At 36.7% G+C, this 22,362-nt stretch overlaps 1 protein-coding gene across 3 annotated transcripts in view; it reads right to left on the bottom strand.

Moving 5' to 3' along the window:
• SYT1 (synaptotagmin 1) overlaps positions 1 to 22,362 on the bottom strand; it is a 355,350-nt gene that overhangs the window by 58,226 nt on the left and 274,762 nt on the right. For all 3 annotated transcript variants that reach the window (XM_035544091.2, XM_035544092.2, XM_035544093.2), the window contains exons 7-8: positions 19,789 to 19,956; positions 16,203 to 16,370 (exon numbers count right to left, since the gene is read on the bottom strand). In XM_035544091.2, coding sequence (XP_035399984.1) covers positions 16,203 to 16,370; positions 19,789 to 19,956 — 336 coding nt within the window. The remainder of the gene's footprint in view (positions 1 to 16,202; positions 16,371 to 19,788; positions 19,957 to 22,362) is intronic.

Below are 22,362 nucleotides of genomic sequence, written 5' to 3'. Positions count from 1 at the left end.
ACTTTTTTTTTCCCTAATTGGATCTAAGACTCCAAAATTATCAGTACAAGAAAGATATAAACACAGTGCAGTGGGTTTCCAAATTCAATAGCCAATTTTAATTGTAGATATTTGCATGAGACTAAAAGAAACAAAATAGGATGTTTGTGGGTGAAGACCCAAAATACAATCTTCCACCAATCCATGTTTGAAATATAAGCTAATAGTATTGATAATAGATGATCAAGGGGCTAGAGCACCTCTCCTGTGAAGACAGGGTGAGGGAGTTGGGTTTGGAGAAGAGAAGGCTCTGGGGAAACCTTACAGCGACTTTCCAGTACCTAAAGGGGGCCTGCAGGAAAGCTAGGGAGGGACTTTTTGTCAGGGAGTGCAGTAAAAGGACAAGGAGTAGTGGATTTAAACTTAAGACAGGTACATTTAGATTAGATGTAAGGAAGAAATTCTTTGCTCAGAGGGCAGTGAGACACTGGAACAGGTTGCCCAGGGAAGCTGGGGGTGCCCCATCCCTGGAGGATGGGGCACCTAGAATTGGGAAAATACTGCTCCTCCAGGTTAAATAAGGATCATACTGGAGAAGGAAAATGAAATACTGTGGTTTTTTTTGGTCTTCCCCCTTTTTCTCTAAGCCTGAAATTTTATTGCCACAACAACTATCTTCAACATTACTGGCTTTGAAGGCATTGCATTTTTGATAAATATGCTGTTAAACAACAAAGAAAATTTCAAGCCTGCAAGAGGTAAAATCAGGAAATAAGATATTTTTCTCTTACACTTGCAAACAGATGACCCCACAATATGAAGACGGTTCTGCCACAATTAGACAAAGGAGTGGGAAGTGAACAAGAAGGATATAAAATGCAGTTTGCATAAATAGGCTAGAAATAGGTGGTGCAGCAGGGAAAGAAAAAGGAGGACCAGAAAGAGAAAGAAAAGCTAGGGCTCATGTGTCAGCCTATTACTACAGCACTTTCAGAGATTCTTACATGAATATGTATTTACACCATGTAACACTGAACCCCGAAGTCTATGAACTACTTTGGGGATAAAGTGGTGAGAGTGAAGAGGAAAGGCAGAATTCTCCCCCACCTTTTCAAGCAAAACATTGATTACAGAAGCAGGTATTTCAGACGTGAAATGTTAACTATAAACCCAGTCAGTACAAACTTAGGATTTTAACAACTAAACCATTAATCTGACAAGCAGAATAATTCCTTCACTGTCTAAAAGGATTTCATTCCCATGAATGGAGCAGCCACACTATTATACAGCTGAAAATAAACAAGTGCTAAATGCCTCTGGAGATAAGGAAGAACCTTCTTCAAGGCTGTACCTACTGCACTTTTGAAGAAAATGTTTTAAAATAGTACAAATATGAACAGACAAGTGTCCTACCACATGCTTCCTTATTCAAGGATCAGCTTTTATTCACAGGAATAACCCACTTGTCTTCCAAAATGGATCTACAGTGTTTGTGATCAAAGGTCTCTCTTGTTTGCTTTTACTAGCATTATTTCAGAAGTGCTTTTGTAGGTAACACTCTCTTCAAATGTGAAAACTTGGCCATAAAATGAGCTCATTTTAATGTACAGTATTCAGTTACAAGCCATATAACAAGTAAATTAAGAACCAAAGCTAAGTGAAATAGGCTACAGCAGGAGATCTCAGAAGAAACAGAGGGTTCTTGAGGCACAGACCCAAAGGGCTTGTTTCGGATGCTATAAAAAAGGGATTAGCAGTGACAACAGTCTAAAGGAGAGATGGAAAGGAGGCTGATGCTAGGTGAACAGAGAACAGAAATAGAAGCAAAGGTCCAGGAGGTAAGTTTTAAAAGAGAGTTTTAGAGTAGACAGGGAACAATCTTTCAAATGAAGGGAATTTATTAAAGGTATCAGGAGGTGGTATCTGTAGGGATATAGTCATGGTATAAAGTAGGTGTGTGGAAGAGCCAAAAGAAACAGCTTTAATTGCATATTCCTTTCGACTGCTTTCCCTACTACAATTCTACTCTCTGACTCCTTTGTCATACAACGTCTGTATGCCAGCACTACTTTTTACCTTTGCTTAAAGGGAACAAGGCCTGGCAAGATCTTCCTATGGAAATAAACTACTTTATTTTTTCTCTGAACAGCACTTGACATAGAATTCTTCACAAATCTCTGCCTTCTTATTGCAATACATTTATGTAGTAGACTGCATTTCTTTTAACTGTCCTAATTATGTAATACTCTTCAATACAATGGTAAATCAGACTTGCAGGCAAGCTGGGCAACAATTTGAACTAGCCAATGTTATTAAAATATTAACAAGTCAGGTTCTGTCAGGTTCCCTCTTTTAGACCTCTTCATTACATTTTTAACTGTTTAGAGAAAGCACTTCTATTGCTGTTCTCTAAAAAGCAGAAAAAATTGAGGGAGAAAACACTGTTATTATTAGTAGAAAATGACACTTCATGGTCATCAGTTTAAAAGCATTACAATCAGCTGCCTCTTCCAAAATTAGAAAAGCTGTGGCTGAAGGCACTTGAAATCAAAGATTAGCAGAAACGCACCCTTTCATTTCCAAAAGAGAGACGATGCTACCAAACATACTGAGTTCTTAATTAAAGAAGACAAAAAAAAATAAATCTTAAGTAAATGAAAAAGGGAGGAATGAATTAAAACAAACATATACACCCAAAAATCATAGACTGGTTTTCAGTAGCTCTTTGCCTATCCACAAATGCTTGCAGCTGTCTGCTCTGCTTTAATGATTGCATCTTGCTCTATTTTGCCACTTCATTTCTCCTCAGCTCTTGCCTGATCATATTTCTAAATGTCACTCACGTTTATGCAGGCCAGTGCACGAAACAAAATTAATTTAACTGAATGGCACATTAATATTGTTACTTTTGACAGCATGGAAAACTTATTAACTATAGCATGTCACGAGGCTCGTCTTCTAGTGAGTGGTCTAAGTACAACATAGAAAGGAAATGTAATACGGTTGAAAGTTTTTTTTTTTTAATTTTTGGCTTATCAGGCACCAGGAGAAGTCAAATCACAAAGCTTTTCCGTAATTAATAGCAAATTACATGTACATTGTAGTCACTCTACAGAAAATCCTTGTCCTCTTGTGATAGGACGCAGGAAGTCACAGTACAGTACCCTCACATGATTTGAAAACATCTCTTGAAGTAAGTATGGGCACTGTAATGCTTAGTTAATATAGTTTCCACTATGAAAAGAGTGTCTTGTTTCCAAAAGTGATTGACTCAAAAGCTTTAGACTGTAGATTGAAATTACAGCATACATCAGAAAATACGTAGGGTCAGCAGACAGAGAACTGTAATTAAGAATCAAATCAATTACAGACTTCTTACTTGTATCCAATATAGCAACTTATATGAGTGAGGTACTTTTTTCTTTAAAGTAGCACATGCAGATTTTGGTCAGGATCAGTGTTGCACTGTATATGGTGCTGTATCAAAAACCTGTCACAAACAGAGTCCTTGCTAAAATGACCATACATTTGCAGTTAATGATAAGACAGAATGCACAGATTAAATGAACCAGTAGCTGAGAATAAGTGGCAAGATGGAGTGAGTAATTCTCCATGGATGCTGGTAAATTCTGATGAAATCCAACAGCCCCAGTGAAAGACTATCAGGTGAATTCAGTGACTCCATTACTGAAGCTATACAGTATATTTCTGTTCACGAATCTGCAATCTGCAAGAACCACGCAGGGAAATTCAGTGGAATCTGTGGATTACTTTCATAGGCAGCTATCTTTTTCCCTTTCCTTTGCAACAAACTATGAAGATAAAATGACCTTGCACCTTGTACCAGTCACAGATATGTTATAAATAAATGGCTTTTTTTTTGCAGTGACACTAACTCAGCCTGGTTCATTCAGCTCCTGTGGATATATGTCCTCCTTCCTCTCATTTTTTGCTTGCTGTAACAACAGTTCAGCTTTCATGCTCCCCCATGATATCCCCCCGCACTACCTCCAGCTCCCTTCTATGACCCCAAATCACAAACTCCACACAATATGGCAGCCTTCTTCAAAATCTCCTAAATTGGCAGTTAGATAAGAGGCGGTATGTGATGTAGTTGTTCTGAAACTAGAAATGCGCTGGTTAGCTAGTGGCAGGCTGGAGACTTCACCAGTAGGTGAAGTCTTAAGGCAAGACAGTTCTCCACCTGTAATTTATCCAGATGAAGGCTTTTTGCTTCATGTATAATTTCAACCAACACAATGCCATTTATTATTATATAAATGCTATTATTTCCACCCACTGCTTCTGTTCTACAATTACTGGCAGGATTTGAAATCCTGTTCTGTATCCCTGTTTTTCATTTGGAAAGTTTTCTTACATTGCCCTCTTTTACTAATTTTTGCACTGGAGATTTTTCTAGAGCACCCAAGCTTTCTAAAAATATGAGGTAGGGTAAAGGATACACAGTTGGAAGAGGCAAGCTGGAAAACCTCAGAAGTGCTCTTCATGTAGGGCTTTCTAGTTTCTGGGAAGTCGCAAATATGTAAAATACTCTCTCAGATGCTTTCAATATTTTTGTCTTGGTTCCAGTTGAAATGAATAAAATAACGCATGCCCCATGAACAAAAGTTTAGAATTCAGCTTGGGAAAAATCTGTGCTCAGTTCAAAAATGATTTTCTCCTAACTATTGCTGTGTATTCAAATCTATTGACTTTCTCTTACCAGACTCATTGCCACTTCTTAAACCAAGCATTCAAAAACACATTTTTATGAATCCACTGAAATATATTCAAGTTTTTGGATAAATACATATGGGTAAAAGCCTCTTATATTACTCCACTTCCCCAGTATTTCAGTTTGAAAAATGCATTCTCTTAACGCATTCTTTAGGAAGACAAGACAGCTCATCAAAGGTCATCGTAGCAATCAGTACAACACACTGAATTTCATTAATCTCTTCAGTAAAAAAGAACGAGGTCACCACAGTCATCTATAAAAATCTAGGAAAGAAGACTGTACTTATCATGAAATCTCTGGCTCAATAATATTCATTTTTAATAAATCTTAGACCACAAGGGAAATTCTGTAAGACTGGAATGGTGCTAATGCTATGCCCATCTTACTCAAAAAAGGCCAAATGGGATGAAGGCGGAATCTATCAGCCAATTGCCTTTTATCAAACCCAGATAAAACAATGAAGAATTCATAAAAGTTTGCATTAATGATGGTTTAAAGGATGTGGAATGTAATGAATGTGAAGTCATATGGTTATCTGGAAAACAGGCCTTTTCAACTAAAATCAGATTCATTCTTTGATAAGATTGTAAATTTGCCTGATGAAGGAAACATGCAAAAAAACCATTTGAAGGTCTGTTGCTGTTTTTACAAATATGAAAGTAAATTTTTCTACTGATAAAGTAGGCAAAATTATCATAATAATAACTACTAATGCAACAGGTTGGTCAGAAAGTGCTAAATCACCTAGTCACCTGGAAACAATCACATAGATCACATTTTTATACAGACAGAAGCAAAAATCTGACATCCTAGGAAAAAGAACTCAGACTATTTCTATATATATACTGAATCGGGAAATATATCTTACAAGGCAGTGTTTCCTGCTAAGCAGTTAGGGTCATAAGCTATAGGCCATGAACTGAAAGTGCAATGCTATGCTAAAGAGTCAACAGTAGAAGAGCAGAAGTAGCATGTGACTTTGCTTCTCTGGCAAGAATAGCATGAATGCTGCATACAGTTCTTGTGTATGTATTTTAAAAAGATTTTGAAAAGTAGAAAGAATGTGAAAGGTCGCAACTCTTATTGGGAAACTGGAGAAAAAGCCTGATCATGAGAAACGTGAAAAATGAATTTCTTCAGTTTTTTTAAAACATGATTGAAAGTGACTTGATTGCAGTGCATAAGCACGTCAATGGAGAGGAAGTATCATAGATTAAATGGCCTGAATCTAGTGAAGAAGAGCATAACAAGAATCAGGGACTTGACGTAGAATCCAAAAACATCCACATGAGAAATAAAGTACACATTTTAAATGGAGAGATAAGAGTAATTGTTGAAGTTATGAGTGATGTGTTACTTTCTCCATTACTGACGTTTTTAACTTCTTTAATTTGTAGACTCTTTAAGTGTGTTCCAACAGAGGTGCAAAGCTGCCTATAACAAATGCTAGTCTATTGACGACAGCCTTAGCTTCGTAACACTTGTCAGTACGATCTCACACAGAATTATCCAGCAGGATTTTCACAAAATTCTGATTAGACAATATCACAATGTGTCATGGGAGAGGTATTTTGGTGAAATTCTAAAATAAATGTGCAGGATAATGCCAAAAGGCCTGAGCTTTCAAAGTCTGCAGTCTGTGGCCAAGTAGCCATGACAAAACATCATGAACTGAGAATCAGAGGGTTTCTAGCTCCTTGCTCCAAAACCAAGCAACACCTAACTTCCAAGCTTTTTAGAGCATTTCCTTGTGTCTCCCTCTCTCCCAGCATGGCACAGAGGTAACACTACTGTCTTGCAGATGCAGCAGGTTTCCTACTTTGAGTTTGATTATAGGAGATTCTTTATATTCTTTAAAATGTTCCTTGAAGATTTAGGAGTCCCTCAGATTTAGGGCAGACAACCTCATCTAATTTAGAAAAAACATCCGATTTGATAGGAAACCACACTATTTCTAAATAAAATATAGGCTCTTGGAATGACAGATTTTGTTGTTGTTGTTGTTGTTCCAGAAAGAAAATGTTAATGTTAGCTAGTCTAGTCTCAGTGCAAACAAAACAGATCAGATTTAAAGACCCGTCATCCTCAGTGAGTTGTAAGAGCTCAAATAGTGGTGTCTTCTGGAAATAAACCCAAGTAATCAATGAACAGGTGGGCTAAAAAAATCTAAGGAGCATGTCCCAGTGTTTATACACAAGATATTCACAGCTTTTTATGTAGGGATTGTGCTCAAGGCTGACAAACAGCCAGTTTTCATGATATGGAATATATAAACAAGAAAGTTTCAGGGTCTTAAATTCTTATATAATGAGACCAGTGTTTGTGCTTGCAGGGACTTATGCAGAGCTCTAGAGCTGAAATCCAAGCAGGAAGCCAATATTCTCAAGCCATTCTGGAACACGATTGCTGCAGCAAATCTAGTAGATTAATTAAATTCTTAATTAAAATCTGTTCTCATTTACAATTATCATATATCAGGCAATATTAATTATTGTTGGACTTCATGTCTTTAAATATGAAAGATGTAACTTTTAATACACTAAATGAACATTTTTTTCATTTAGGCAGATGGATAAAACTAAAATCACACCATTCTCTGCTGAAAATTAGTAGTATGGTATTACAGACAAATATTCTGAAGAAATACTCATGCCTTTTAAATGACTTTAAAGACTCAGTGATTCAAAGGATATGTAGAAAAGTATAATTCTATATTTAGAGAAACATTATTATTATTTCTATATCAAATTGCGATGAGACAATTTTTTGTGGAAAAAAAAGAGGATAGGAAACGCTCTGGTACTGGATGGCACATGAACTTAATGGTGTATTTTTTATTTTATCTTTTTTTTTTTTTTTAAGGCTCTGACATGTGTTTTAATATATAAGTTAATGCCTGAGAGTCATAGAAAAAGAAAATGCAGGAAAGAAAATCTGCTATGACAAGATAAAAATCATGGGTTACAGAGATGTGCTGTGGAAGAACTGCTTTTATTCTGTGTCACTGAATTGTAATAGTTGTACCTATTTTCCGTACAATAAGTACAAAAGCAAAAAAAAATAAATCAGAGTAATCAAAATTAATTCAAATGACCCACATCTCCTAGAAAACTTGCCTGCTCTAACCATCACAGAAAATTAATGTTTGGCCTGACTGATTAATGTGAAAGTCTGAATGAATGAAAACACTTTCAGCATAATCCACAGCTATCTAATTCTGGGCTGGGCATTAACAGACAGGGGACGTCAGCTGCAGACCTCAGGGTAGTTGCATGAAAATAAGCTGCCGCCTGTTGTGAAGCCTGAACTCCACTCATCAACAGAGATCCTCCTGTCAATTTTTCATGCTACTGAAGAAGACATAGGAAAGCAGAGGTAAAATAACTGGGTTCCAGACAACTCAGCAGCTCTGAGGACTACCTGGAGCAATTTAAGTAACACATAAACTTCATTAAGAATCTAATTGGGAGCTCTGCCTACTTCTGTCCATACCAGTGAGAAGCTGCAGTGCCATGTTCTACACTGGTGGCATCTAAAGCAAGTTATAAACCCCACATAACACTAATCTTATAGGGAGTGATTTAGGTTAGAATTTTATGGCAAGGTCTGTATCTAAGAAGAAAAGATTTGATCTCAAGGTCAGCTACAAGTGGAAAAAGGCACTAGGGTTCCCAAATTTAGTTGCCATTATCAGTGACAGTGGAAGTAGCAATAATTTCTAATTCTGTTCTGTTATAGGTGAATGCATCCAACCGATCAAGCAGCAATAACATACCACTTTGAACTCTTTTTCTTTCTGATGGTTTGGAAACTCCTGCCTTTGGCACTATTTCTATAGTTGTAATTGCAGATATAATCCTCAAGGAAAATATCTTGGCCTACGTGTCACTGGGTTCAGCTGCAGGTATTTCTCTTCATCTAGTGCTATGCCAGCAAGAAGCACATACAGACTGGTTGCAAAAGCATACCTGGGTTCAGAAAAGAAAGCAGAACTGATGACTGTAACTCAAAGAAAGTAGTGTTCTGCTCTAAGTAGACAGCAGGGGTAGTAATTCTGTGGTAGTGAACACACTCAGGTCCTCCACAGAAACCAATTCATATTGTGGAAGCTCTGCCAATGGAAGGGACAGAACCACTGTTCTGCAGTATCACTCCATCCGTCTGTCAGGCAGCCATCCAAAATAAAAAGTCTCAGTTAATGCAATTAAAGGCTGCTTGTGAAACTACTGAAGTTTTCACAAAAGCTTTTTTGGTTCCATCACAGAAGATACATCATCAAAGAAAGATGTATTTCTGCTCCATACTCAAAGCCACATCTTACACACACAGAGTGAGAATATGATGAGAAATGAGGAGGTGGAGTGATTCACAGAAGTTTGATCTCTGGTCAACATAGATACTAAAAACCCAATAACTTTAGACTGTGGAGGCTAAAATGTGCAGCTTAATTATTAACCGACTCAGGTTTATAGAACGATGGTAAAGGTTAAAATAAAATGCCTAAAATAATAAGAAACTGAGAGACAAGACAGCATTTTATGATTTTTTCCCTTTGTGTGGCCAGTGATGTGAAAATCTACAGAAAGACACATAGAGGAGAGAGGAGAAATGGTTTGACATTTAGACATTGCCATCATTCTTGGAGTAAAATTCCTCACTCTTAGAATTATAGATGACAGACATTACAAAAATGAATTGTATAGCACCAATATTGTAAATGTTCATGCTCAGATAAGGTACAGAAAAACATTTATATCTATCTTCTTTTCCTCTTTAAATCTTATGGTGTAGAGTTACCTATGAACATCCAAGAATAATAATATTTGCTTTGATCTGTGTGATTGAAAGTGAAAGACTAGCCATAATCAGCCCTTCAGAAAGAACTGTGTGTGTGTGGCAGAATGCAAGATCTTAGAAACTGGAAATGTCAGTTCTCCATTAACCTACATGGTAAGAATACATAGACTGCAGAAACAGAGATATTCTATGACGATTTTTTTTCTGCAAGTTATTATTTTGTACAACAGCATTCTGCCCAGACTGAATTAGACATGAACAAGAGAAAAAGGCAACGCTATCCAAAGGTTTATAAAATCTAATTTAAATCCCCATGTCCTGAGTGTCGAGTGTCCTATAGTTATGATGATAACATTCACAGAGTAAGCTGTAGAGGGCTTTGGAAAAGAATGATGAAAGTATAAGGTTGATTGCACTAAAAACACACAGTTACATCAACAGTACCATACCAACATAACAACACATCAGCCAATGTGAATAATTTCCTACAGGTAACTGTAGGAATGAGTTACTATCTGTTATCAATTTAGCCTAGAAATAAGACCTGGTATAACATCCTAAGTTCATATACTCTGCTTCTTAAAAACATTAACATAAAACCAATAGAAGCTCAATACCACCAAATTGAAAATACAGTACTATATTTTAGATACTAACTGTGATTTCTCTAAAATAAGAGCATTTGGTGCTACTGCCTGTCACAGGTACAGTGCAAAGTGCTTCAAATGCCAGTTAATCTCACAGTTAAACTAAGCTGAAACACAATAAACAGGCTTTGAAAAGAGGTTAAATGGTTACTATGGTAATCCCTGACATGGTCTAAATTGGTGTTTAAGAGCTGACAGAGGAAAAAAATGAAGAAAATGACTAACCCCTTTCTTTCTCAGACTGCTATTGCTAAATCTTTGTCTTTAACCTTTTCAAAAATACGTCTTTCTCTGGTGTTTCTGGAAACCAAGATGCTCTAGTCTGAAATGGAGTGGGCACAACAACTAGAGGAGACCACAGTCCCATACTATGCTTCAACCTTTTCCCGAAAAAGCTGTCTTCTTTGTGAGAGCTGGTTGTTCCTTGTGCCTGTTAAAATTCTGGTCTCTGATCTGAAGGTTGCTGACAAAGTTTCCTCCTAATGACACTTACCTAATGACACCTGGTTCATGTAGCAGCAATCAGATAATGATTTTTCTTACTCTGTCAGCTTGCAAAAGGAGGTAAGAAAAAGAAATAAATTATCACCTTGGACTACTGCAAATCTTTTGCCTAGAATCCCAGTGAGAACTGCAACTTTTGCCTGTGGATAATGCATTCACTGGTGCTGGTAGTCAGAAAAATAAGTAGGCACATAAAAGTCCGTGTGGAGAACAATACAGGAGAATTTCATTTATGGTATGTTCTGTGGTCCTTCCATGCCAATCAGCAGACTCTGCACATGTGCTTACAAACCCTCTCAGACTGCAGAGTTTTATAACTGGGAGTACCATGAGTTTATGTCTGAATTCTCTGGAATTCCTTCTATGCTTCAAACCAAAACATCTCTTTGTAGTGCAGTCTTAGTTTCTTCCCCTTGGAATATACTTCAATTCATGCAAATGACTGATACCTCAACAAGCTGAATGAATCACCTGCAGGTACCTGGCAGAATGCTTCCAGCATCTAAGCAATATAGATTCTACTTCAGATTTCATAAAAAGATCTCTTACGATGATTTTGATCCCTCTCAGCATATTTCTCAAAAGGCTCCCCAGAACCTTGTTATCCAAATGCTACTGTGTGTTTAACATCCAAGTCAAATGCTTTTGAGCTCCTTGGTTGATCTGGCTTTTCTCCTCTATTAAGCATTTTAAAATAACCTGTATTTGAGCTATTAAGAAAAAAAAACAACAAACATTAACATGAAGAGGGGAATTGTCTGCTATTCCTTCCTTTTGTGTCGTAACTTTTGGCAAGGTTGTTAGGAATGTGCCTTGCCTAGAACCATTATTAATATTGTTTTGTGTGTAGATAATTAGAAGATGTAGAGCACCAAGTATAGGATGCACCTTGTCAGCGCAGTTTAACCTCAAGATGCCCTTCCACGCTTCAAAGTCAAATGTGAGTAAGCATGTTTTGGACAGTTATGCAATGCAAGTTTTTTGATCTGAGAGAGAATACTATCCAGAATCAATGGGGTCCAGCATGGACAGAATTTAGCACTATCAACCAACTCCTGCTTCTTGTCTACTGTCCTCTATACTTGAATTCAATGTCTATAAAGCCAGAGAGTCTGACGTGAATCAAGACAAGTTCCCCTTTTTTCTTATTTTGGTTAAGCCAATTACATTATTTTTGTTATAAAACAAGAATGCCTCTGACCTCTAAGGCTTGGTGCCTTTTCCAGAGAGGGAGCAAAGAAACATAATACCCAACAAATGTATACAGGGGGATTGTCAGCAGTTTGAACATGAAAGGTGAGAAAAGAAATGCAGAATTCTAATAGTCTGAAACAGTACAGATGCTGCTCTACTTAAGTCACATAGTTTTATCTTTCAAATTGTAGATTTCAATATCTTCAATTTAAAGAGGAAAAACAACTAGTTAACTGCTGAATAATTTCATATCAGGCTTGCTTATTCTCAAATTTTAGCTATCTCCCTCATATTAAGATCTTCAGTTTTGTTCCCTGTCTCATTACCAAATTCAGCTGCTCTTTAGGACAGCTGTTGCACTTATTGTATATTCAACATCCTGCATTTACTGCGTGTAATTCTGCCACAAAATCTGAAAATTAAAACACCCTTAAACTTAACATTTTAGAGTTTTAACTGGGTGAAAGATGAAGTGAATTTGAGAAAACTTGAACATCGTACAGAAAACATAGTGATCCAATATAATATGCAGCTAAATAAAGGAGACCTCACATTTTAAAATTTGACACACTGACAGCATCTCCATAGGGATAATGATACTTTCTTTTTGCAAAGCACTATGATATCTGCAAAGCTGTACAAGAGCTAAGTGTTATTATTAGAGATAGGAAAAGGCCCATTAGATCATCTGTCCATCTCTGATATAACGGGAAATGACAGTGATTTGCTGCTGTGATTTGACAGTGACATTTGTAAAAATGTCCTTTCCTCTTAACTTTCTGCAAGTTTCAGTGCTGAGAATTCAATAAGCTAGATGGCTTACTAGTTTTGTCAGTCTCCAACTTCTCTGAAGCTTACAGAGGTATTAAATAAATATACCCATTTCAGGCCCACTTTTCCATCTCCATCTTTCAACTTTTATTTTTTGAGGAGGAAGGGAAGAATAATCCACATGAATAACACGCTTGTCAAGCTTCACAGAATTGCTCTTCCACTCCCCAGCTGCAGACTGCCCGCTTCTCACCCATCTGCAAGGCAGTACTGTAGCGTCTCTCCTGATTGGGATTGTGCATCATGTAGGAGGGAAGCTGTTGTCCACCTTGCTGGTGTTTTCTAGCAGATTCCCACCTCAGAAGCCACGTACAAAATATACCCATCACAGCCCACTGTGATACAAACACGCATACATCAGGTAATTCATTCACAGCAGGTTCCTTGTCATATACTGCATGTAGTCTTATGTGATGGCAGTCATAAGAGGTCTGCAGAAGTCTTGGTGGTGGATACTGGCAGGTCAAAGATCCTTATTCCCATTGAATAAGGTTCTGCTTCTCCACTGCTTTCAAGAGCAAGAATTGTTTCTGCTCTTCCTTGTATTGCCCCTACTCCTAAAAAAAATAATTTAAATGTTTGCTGCAACAGGTTTTCAATTAAAGTGCCAATATAACAAAATGGATGAAGAAAAATCAGTTGAAGTATGCAGGAGATGACTCTCGGTATGATTCATACTGCTGTGAGCAAAGGAGAGGTCTGTCTGGCCTTCTGTACCAGAGTGATAACAGATATTGGATGCAGTGTGTACTCAGATAAAGTTAATGGCAGTGACATCTGGTAGGTGACACAGAGGAGCAAACTCCTATCATCTGTTTTTTTACGCTCTGTGCCCAAACCATTATATGTCAGACTTGGTAAAAGTGAATAATCTTTCAGTATCTACCACTCTTCCCTCCTATGCTCTCAGTCATAGGAGACTGAAGGACTACCAGATAAATCACCATCATATATTCACAAAGACAGTTGAGCTCAAAGCAGCTAGGGAAAAAGGATTCAAGGAATGTAGCTTGTTAATAGTGGCCTCCCCAACATTTAGCAGTCATTGTACAGATTCATACTTTTCCAAAGCTCTATCTCGGTAATAGCAAAAACTTACATAAAGTCTTGTACCTTCAAAGTGATTCACCAACATAAATATATTAATAAGACCTTTCCCAGAAGACAATGGAGTATCAGAGAGACAGCATTCAAATGGCTGGACTGTGAGAGGTAGAGCTTCAAATATTTCATTAAACCTTCATCCTCTGCCATCAATTTCAAGCTCATTTAGAAGAAAGGATGGAAAGTACTGTATAGCTTCATGAGCAAATAGAAGAGTAACAGCTCATAAAACGATTTTGCCCTCTATGATTACAGTGTTAATTAAATTGTATATTCTATGATGTGCAACAACAGAATTCTACATGAAGTGAAATAAAAATAAGATTTTCATACTCAGTTTGAATGATGCCACTTAGATGGCTCTTTCAAAGTGATTGGTGACAACTGCCACTGATGTGCTTTGGCATACATCTTGTTTTCAGGTCATAATGAAGACATTAAGGATATTTTGGTATGCGATCCTTAATTGTCTACATATTCAGAATTCTACTTAGTGGTAGGTTTTTAAGAACAGACAAACCTAACTAAATGCTGTAAGGGCTAAAAAGAAAATAAATCATGTCATTCTTCAAATAATGCAGACTACGTATAGAGGTGCTTTTCAGGGATGAATTCATTATGCAATGACAACATGTAGAATAGTCTATGAAAGATTTTTGTGGTAATAGAATTTCATTTGTCATACAATTTTAGATGAAATCCAGTTGCTTAGGGTTTTAATTCAATTTTATCATGTTTTCTTACAATTAGTAAGGCAGGCTGCCATGTGATGTTTATGGTCACGGTCAAGACACACACATGTTTCTGTTGTTATACATCTGCCCCATGTAAATCATGTTAGTCTTTACATGTGCAGTACTGTATTTGTTAATTCTGGAGCCAGAGTACTGCTTGGTCAGAGGTATATCTGCCATGAATTCTTCAAGGTCTGCTGTGGCAGCCAGTAATGGGTTTATAGAGATAGGGCCTCTCCCAACCCTTTCTGTCCCTTGCTAGTTATTGCATAAAATCTACTGGAATTTGTTTGGCATTTTTGCTGCTGAGCAAAGTGGCTGGAACATCAAAGGTGGCGAGGTAGTCAAATCTGGAAATATGAATGACATTTTCTGTGAAACACAGCTCCCCAAACCACTGACAGATGTAACTCTCTTGGTTCTTGGTAGAGATTTCTTTTCCAAATTGTGCCTTTTTATCTTTAGCTCTATACTTGGAAGGAAAATGTACCATAAAGCCTGGTTACCAGTATCAGTTGCAATAAGAGAGCCATGCAAATGCTGCCTCAATGAAATAATTCCATGCAGAATAGTCTTAATGTAGCAGTGACTTTCAAATCAATGCACAGTGGAAGAAATTCATCTGAAATACAGTCTTTAAAAGCAAATATTCAAAATGGCAAGATTGAAATCTACTATTTTGAAAATCTGAGAAGGCAGGATGATTCAGCATTTGCTGTTATTTTTCACAACTTGTAGTCTCAACCCAATATTCATTTTTTTTTTCACTTGTATTACGGTAAGATTTCCTCCAGAGATTATCCCTTCAATTATAGAAACTGTGGTTCGAATCCAGAGCAAATTATTAGCTAAATTAGACAACAAGGAATGCAGACTCAGATTCCTTCTTCTCTCACCAGAGAATTGAAGCATGCTGTGTAATCTGACTAATATGAGTGGGCAGATATTACGTAGCAATCAAAAGGAAAACTAATGAAAAATTGAGCACAAAATAGTCTTATAACAAGCAAAAAGGTGGATGTGCCAGTATGAACAGCCTCACAGGATACAAAATTTAGTGGTGAAATATTTCCAAAAAGCATCTTGTGTACACGTACCATTACACACACTAAATAATGAATGTATTGGATGTTGGCACAGAGAGGAAAATAATAAAAGGTGATTAATATTTGAGAAAAATGTCATTCATTCCAAGGTATCTATCAAATCCATATTCTAATCAATGGATATTATTACATAGAAGTTCAATAAAATTGTAAAGTATTTTAATAAAAACCTACTATTTTCTTTATGCGCAATAAGATGCTTCGAGATGCAAACATTCAGAATTATTTGCGCCACAAAAAAGCCTAAATGCACAGTATTCTTATGATTCAAATGCAAATTTTCTGTATCCAAAGTGCTCCAACTCAATAAAAAGTCAAACTCATGAAAACTTCCCTTAATATGTTGCATAAAGTATCAAAAAGATTGAAAATAGGATTAGCAAAGGAGAATGTACTTTTCAGTGAGTATTGGAAAAGATGATTATCAAAATTTATCAGGCGAAGTAAGTCTGAGAAACGCTGATAACAGATGGGAACTGTCTTGGCAAAAAAAATGTTGCTAGTTTGACTGTTTCTCCGACTGAGTACAAAAGTATCCTGAAAAATAGAACCAGCCAATTTTTCTTACCTCTTCTTTCTCTGCACTTTGCAAGTCCCTCCACTCCTCAGTCACATGACCGAAGTCCACCGTGTTCATTGCAACCTTATATTCCCCTATGATATCATGTTTGGAGAAACGATCAAAGTCATAAACTGCCATCACTAAAGTTTTTCCACCCAGCTCGGAGTATGGCACCTGTAAAGAAGAGAGAATGACAAACTCAGTATCTCAGACAATAAAGATCAGTCCACTACAATGCAAATCTATTTCTTTGGTTTATCAGCTGTCATCTCAGGTAAATTGAAAAGCAGAGAAAATTATGAGGTGTATTTGTTTCGGAGTCACCAGATGCAGTATTTTTCAAGACCAGGCTATGGCACTCAATAGAACAATGTGGCAGCTCACTCATCACTCTACGGGTTTTTCTCATTTTACTTCAAATTATATTGTGGGTGATGAAACTGAAACAGGAAGCCCAATTATTTGCACTGAAGACACATGAACTTTTCACACAATGGTGTCTTTTCCTCAATAAATCAAGTGTCATCACTCAGAAATGGGTAGCTCCCAGACTGATAAAAAAACATAACTGCCTTACTGTATCTGACACGAAGTAATTAGACACTAAATAGTTTTCTTACAGTACCACTACCTATTACTTGCCAAGGCATATTTTTCATTATTATACCTTTCACACTGCAGACACTAAGGTGCCTATAAGTCACAGTGTACAGTTAGATATTGTGGTGGCAGAAGGCCAACTTCTGACATTCTCCAGCTGTTCTGATGTGTTTCAGACAGATGCTGTGGGTTTGGATGTTTATGAGTCACATTTTTAATATTCAGATGAAGATGTGCAGTTCAGGTAAGCTACACTTAAGTGGCTGTCTGGAAAAAAACGAATTAGGAATTGTTTGGACTTATATTGAACACTTGGTCAATATGAATATATGCTGCAAATATAAATGGTTTCCATGGGCTTCAGCAAACATTCCTCTATTAATTGTCTCTATAAGAAGAGAACTGAAAGCATGGCATGGTCACTGGCCTTGTTAACCGCTGTATGTTCTGGTCTGTTTAAACCCTAGGATTGTTGTCCTTTAATACTGTTTAGCTTCTGCTTGCTCTTTAAAATACTGAAGAATGACATGAGTAGTTCTTCTTTTTCATAATATTTTATATAATGTTTAAAAGAAGCTTTTCAAGTTGAGAGCCAGCTCCAGCTTCCATTACTGAGTACAATAATTTCAATGAGTACAGGGTTGTGTATTATAGTAAAAGTAAATAAATACTACAGCAAAGCCTATTTTGATTCTGTAAATTATTTATAGCTTCTAAAAAGCTATAGAAGACAAATGTATGTGGAAGGCAAAATTCTAAATAATTTCACTTTTATTTTTATGCAGCATCAAAAACAGAAGAGAAATGTTCTAAAGATCCTTTCTCCTCCAGTTAACTATAGTGCCTAATGGATTCCGGTCATTTGGAATGCAGGAAAAGACTACATATATTGTCATTCATTTTTTATCATTAACTTGACCTCAGTGAAGCTTCATTTTTAAAGAAGACCTAGTGGCAATGCTTCCTCCATCCATTACCTCTAAAGCAGCCTAAGCCTACAGCTTCGTTTGGGACAACCAAGGATGTTCCCAGCTCTTGTAAAGGATTGCTCCCTCTCCCTGCTTTCTGCTGTGCTCGGAGGTACTCAGCCTCTTAGTGCAGGTGAGACCTTGCTTAAAAGACACATATAGAGTCTTTTTCTGTCACAGACATGTCACCCTTCCAGACACAAACCCTCTCTCTGCTTTGGGATAGATGCAGGAGCCTTTCATCGGGAATCATTTTAATCACCATTGTGGGCCTGGGGAGAAACACTTTTGTCTCTTCCAGACTGGTACAGCCCAGCTAGGATTTCTCAGTTTCCTTTCACTAGCTCAGTGCAGGTATGCAGTTCAGGCAGCTGTAGCCTGATGAACACCTAAACCCTGGAATGGCACCATGGATGTCTAGGAAAGAAAAATGAAAGGGGACTAACGCAGGGAACTACCTGAAGAAGATCCTAATCTTGGACCTATTAGGTCCAGGTCTCAAGACACAATACAGAAGAAAAACTACTCATATCATCCACATTAGCCTTTCTTTGGAAGGAAGGCAGACAGCTCACAGCTGTGTCCTGGGAGAAGGTAATAAAACAGCCCTGGGTTTCCCTGTGGGCAGCTCTGCTTGAGAGATGGATAAGAGGGCTGCCAGCAGAAGCTGTGACCCACCTGAAGTGGGTCACTGGAGTAAGACTCTGCCCAAGTAAGTGAGATGCTGTCAGTAATTCCCAAGGAAATTAAAGTTGCAGCACTAATTAAATGGTCACTTGTCTTCTTTTACTGTAGTCCCAGAACAATGATAGTACTTGGCATGCTCCATAAATTTTCTCTTGAGTACAGACCACAGTACTCAGGGGATGATCAGTACCACATTGGGATGCACCTAAACACTTCTGTCAGGTCTTGCTTGGAAAACACACATTTTTCAGTAGAGTAAAATTTGCTTATTATGATGTGACTTAAAAGAAGTGGACATTATAGTCCAGGAGTGGATGCTCTGATTTATATTTTGTGTTTTCATCTTAGGTGACAGCATTATTGGTTCTTGCTTTTCTTTTGTGAGCTGCACGGGATCTGTAATTTATATCACTGTTTCCTTTTAAATACTCTCTTAGGGAAGCTCAGGAAAAAATAACTCCCCACAAAAGATTATTTTTATGGACATCTTCAAGGGAAAACATAAGCTTAGATAACCCTGGAGGCCAGAACTACTACTGAATATATTTCTCATTGAATGATTACATAGCCTGAATCTCTCACTGTTCCTGTTTTCAATCTGTAGCTGTCTTTATAAGATTGGGCATAGAAAAAAAGGCCTAAAGTAACAGCAAAAGAATGTATATTAGGAGAAGCCCTTTGAAACATGCTGAATAGTGTATTTTATTTTACTTAACTGGAGTTTAGGTATGGCTACAGTTTTAGAAATATACTATTGAGAGATAATGTTGGAACAACTTAAACTTTACAATGTAAGGTATAGCTATATTTATTTAATATATATATTATTAACCGAGACATGATTTCTATTCATATATAAAGTAGCATGGTAAAGGATTACTATGACAGACTAGCAAGATTAATCTGCCATACTGTCCTTCATCCATTTATCTTCCCCGAGTTTTTATCTATTTCTGAGGCAAAAAAAAATGGTATACTGAAATTCATAGATCAGACTACAAAGAAATTTAAAGAAAATGCTGGTTCAGTGAAATTCACCTGACAGTTGTCAAAATTTCAATTTTCCTACCTTCTTGTAAGTTTTATCTAGCCAAAAAATATGGATCAGATTGTCATAAATCAGGATAACTGAAATGCCTAAAATCAAACCATGCCTTTTACACTATTGAGGTCTGCCCCTGAGCTATACCATTTTCATCATAAGACTGAATATTAGAGGTTTCTACAACATGAAAAATCACTATGTCACAGTTACCAATTAACTACGATGTTTAACTTCGTAGTCGAGCATGAGATGCATAGCGGCTAAATAGTTTCAATAATTATCAAAAAAATACCTTGAATGTAAATTGCTCATTGAAAACAGGGTTGAGGGTCTTTCTGTGGACTTTTGTCTCATATTTCTTCTTCTTATCAGGCAGCAGAAACACTTTCACATAGGGATCAGATGTACCACCCATATCTAATGCAGGCAGCTCAGCTGCTTGAATAATCCCAACCAGAAGCTGAAAAGACAGAAAAACAGCAGAATGAAATTTCAAATAGATACTTATAAATGAAAAACTGTAACAGACAAGTACACATGCACACTCTATTTCTGGTCTATGAAAAACTATTCCCCTCGACCTTCAAGGAAGGCAAGCGAAGCAACACTATAGACTTTTGAAAACCAATTATGGCAGATGCAGACGGTACAAAGGCTGTGTTTAAGCAGAAAAGAGGTTTTCAAAGGGCAGCTGATTACAGCTAAATACAGACTTCATCTTTTTAAAGACTGCAATCAAATAACTTTCAATTGCCATCGCCTCTTGTGCATTATTTTTCTATGCTGCGCACCATGAATAGAAATCACATTATTAAACAATCAAGAATGTCTAATTTTGACTACAAAATTTGTATTCTAAATCCCCAACACATAACCTTCCCCCCCCTCCAAAACACAAAAAGGTGATATATCAAACACAAGTCCTCAGGTAGAGCTTTATTGAAAATAAATGGGTCTTGCAGTCTTTCTTATGTTTAATTTCTCTTGATATGTATGTGGATTGGTTTAGGCAGTAGTCTAAGGACACCATATTAAAAACAAACAAACAAACAAACACAACAACAACACCCACCATGAAAACTGACATCTGGTAACTAAGTCCTAATAACAATTCTTAATCTCACTGTAAGACAGAAAAGTTAGTTTCTTAAATCTTTTACATACTTTTAAAATAGGACTGCAGCACATTTGAAACTTGTAAATGCCATGGTCATTTTTTAGTGTTACAAATGAAGTCATATGTTATGTTATGTTATGTTTTCTAGACATCCCAGCCTATATTAGGCTGCATCAGCATAATGGAGTTAAGAGAAAGAAAATACTTTTAATTCTGATTTAATAGGCATGAAACTAAGGTAAACATTCAAATGAGTCTTCAAGGTCAATCAGGAGACAAGTGATTAAAAACTGGGACAAAAAATCTGAAAATACTTTCTTCTAAATCAGTGCTTCAGTCATAATGTATTGTCTCCTCTCATGGATGAATTGTTTAAAATTGGAATCAGAAGCTCTAACAAACAGAATACAGAACATTATAGTCAATCTAGGAAAGAAACTCCTGCCTTCTGAAAGTCTTCTCAGAGTTGGACAATCTTTTTCCAATTGTAAACTCTCCGTATGGCCTGCATGTTTTCCTACTTATGGGCCTCTTAAACTCCATGAAGCATTTTCCTTTAGCTATATGAAACGCTTTTTCTCTTCTCTCTTGTTCTTATTCTAGATGCATAGTATTTTATAAATACAAGAATAGCCTCAGAATCTACATCAAGTCTTTCACATCAGAGAGTGAAAAACAAATCTATTCCGTCTAATTAACAAACTGGAAACACAATTCAATTAATTAATTAATTAATTCTCCTTTAAAAATTGTCTCTGTAAAACTGAAGCATCACGCTAGAGAGTAAATTGGTTAACTTGTCTTTGGTCTTAACCCTGTGCAATATGTTAATAACCACAATTTTGGTTTGCAGTTTCAAGCAATACCAAAACTATACCATAGTCTACCGACCTAAATCCCCTCTTCTACTCTTTCATATAATCTATTCTCAGGCAAATTCCAAATTGAAATGCATTTTGGAGCAGCAAAATAAAATAGGAATCCATAACTCAAAGAATTTACTATATTAATTAAATACTATACACTTTACAGATTTGTTGCTTTCCCTTCCTATATCATTTTGTAAAATATAGTTCTCAAAACCTCAAAATTTCCTTTAAAAATAAAGTTCTTTTTCATATTCTGAAGAAACTGAAATCACTTTGTCAGAACACAATTGCAACTTTCTCTTCCTCCCCTCTTCAGATCTTCTGCTTTTGAAGGGTCTAAAGTTTCACGCTGATTTCATAGTGATTTCAAGGGGGATCAGTTTGCCTCAGTGCATGGCCAGAGAATTTTCTGTGGGAGTCAAGGGAAAGCTCCTTTAACTACAGGATGTTGAAAAGCTTCAAACTCTTTTTCTCTCTTGTGTTGAGAAACATATACTGGTAGTCAGAAGATGGGGGAAATATTATAATAGCTTTGTGCAAATATCCTGCTGCTGATAGCAAATTTTTTCTTAATTTCTCTTATTTTCTTTCTGTTGTAACATGTAAGTGCACTACAATCCATGAACAGCATGAAATAAAGAATCTGAATGTGGAAATAAATCACAAGTATGTGTGGAAGTCAGTTCAGATGAAGAATAAGAATTAATAAGGATTTAAGTTCAGCAATTTTTTTTTTCACTAAACAGAGAAGAATGATGTGTTTTTTGACTGAAGTTGTCAAAAAATGAAATACAGGCTGTGTATTTTCAAGTTCACTGAAAGACATAGAGTAGAAGTGAATAAGTAAGATGTATTGGTGTGCTTTGGTCCGAAGTTAAGC

Source organism: Cygnus atratus, chromosome 1 (genome assembly GCF_013377495.2).
Source record: "Cygnus atratus isolate AKBS03 ecotype Queensland, Australia chromosome 1, CAtr_DNAZoo_HiC_assembly, whole genome shotgun sequence".
NCBI lineage: Eukaryota > Metazoa > Chordata > Aves > Anseriformes > Anatidae > Cygnus > Cygnus atratus.
Note: the sequence above shows the minus strand (reverse complement) of the source record. Positions and strands in the feature narration are given on the sequence as shown.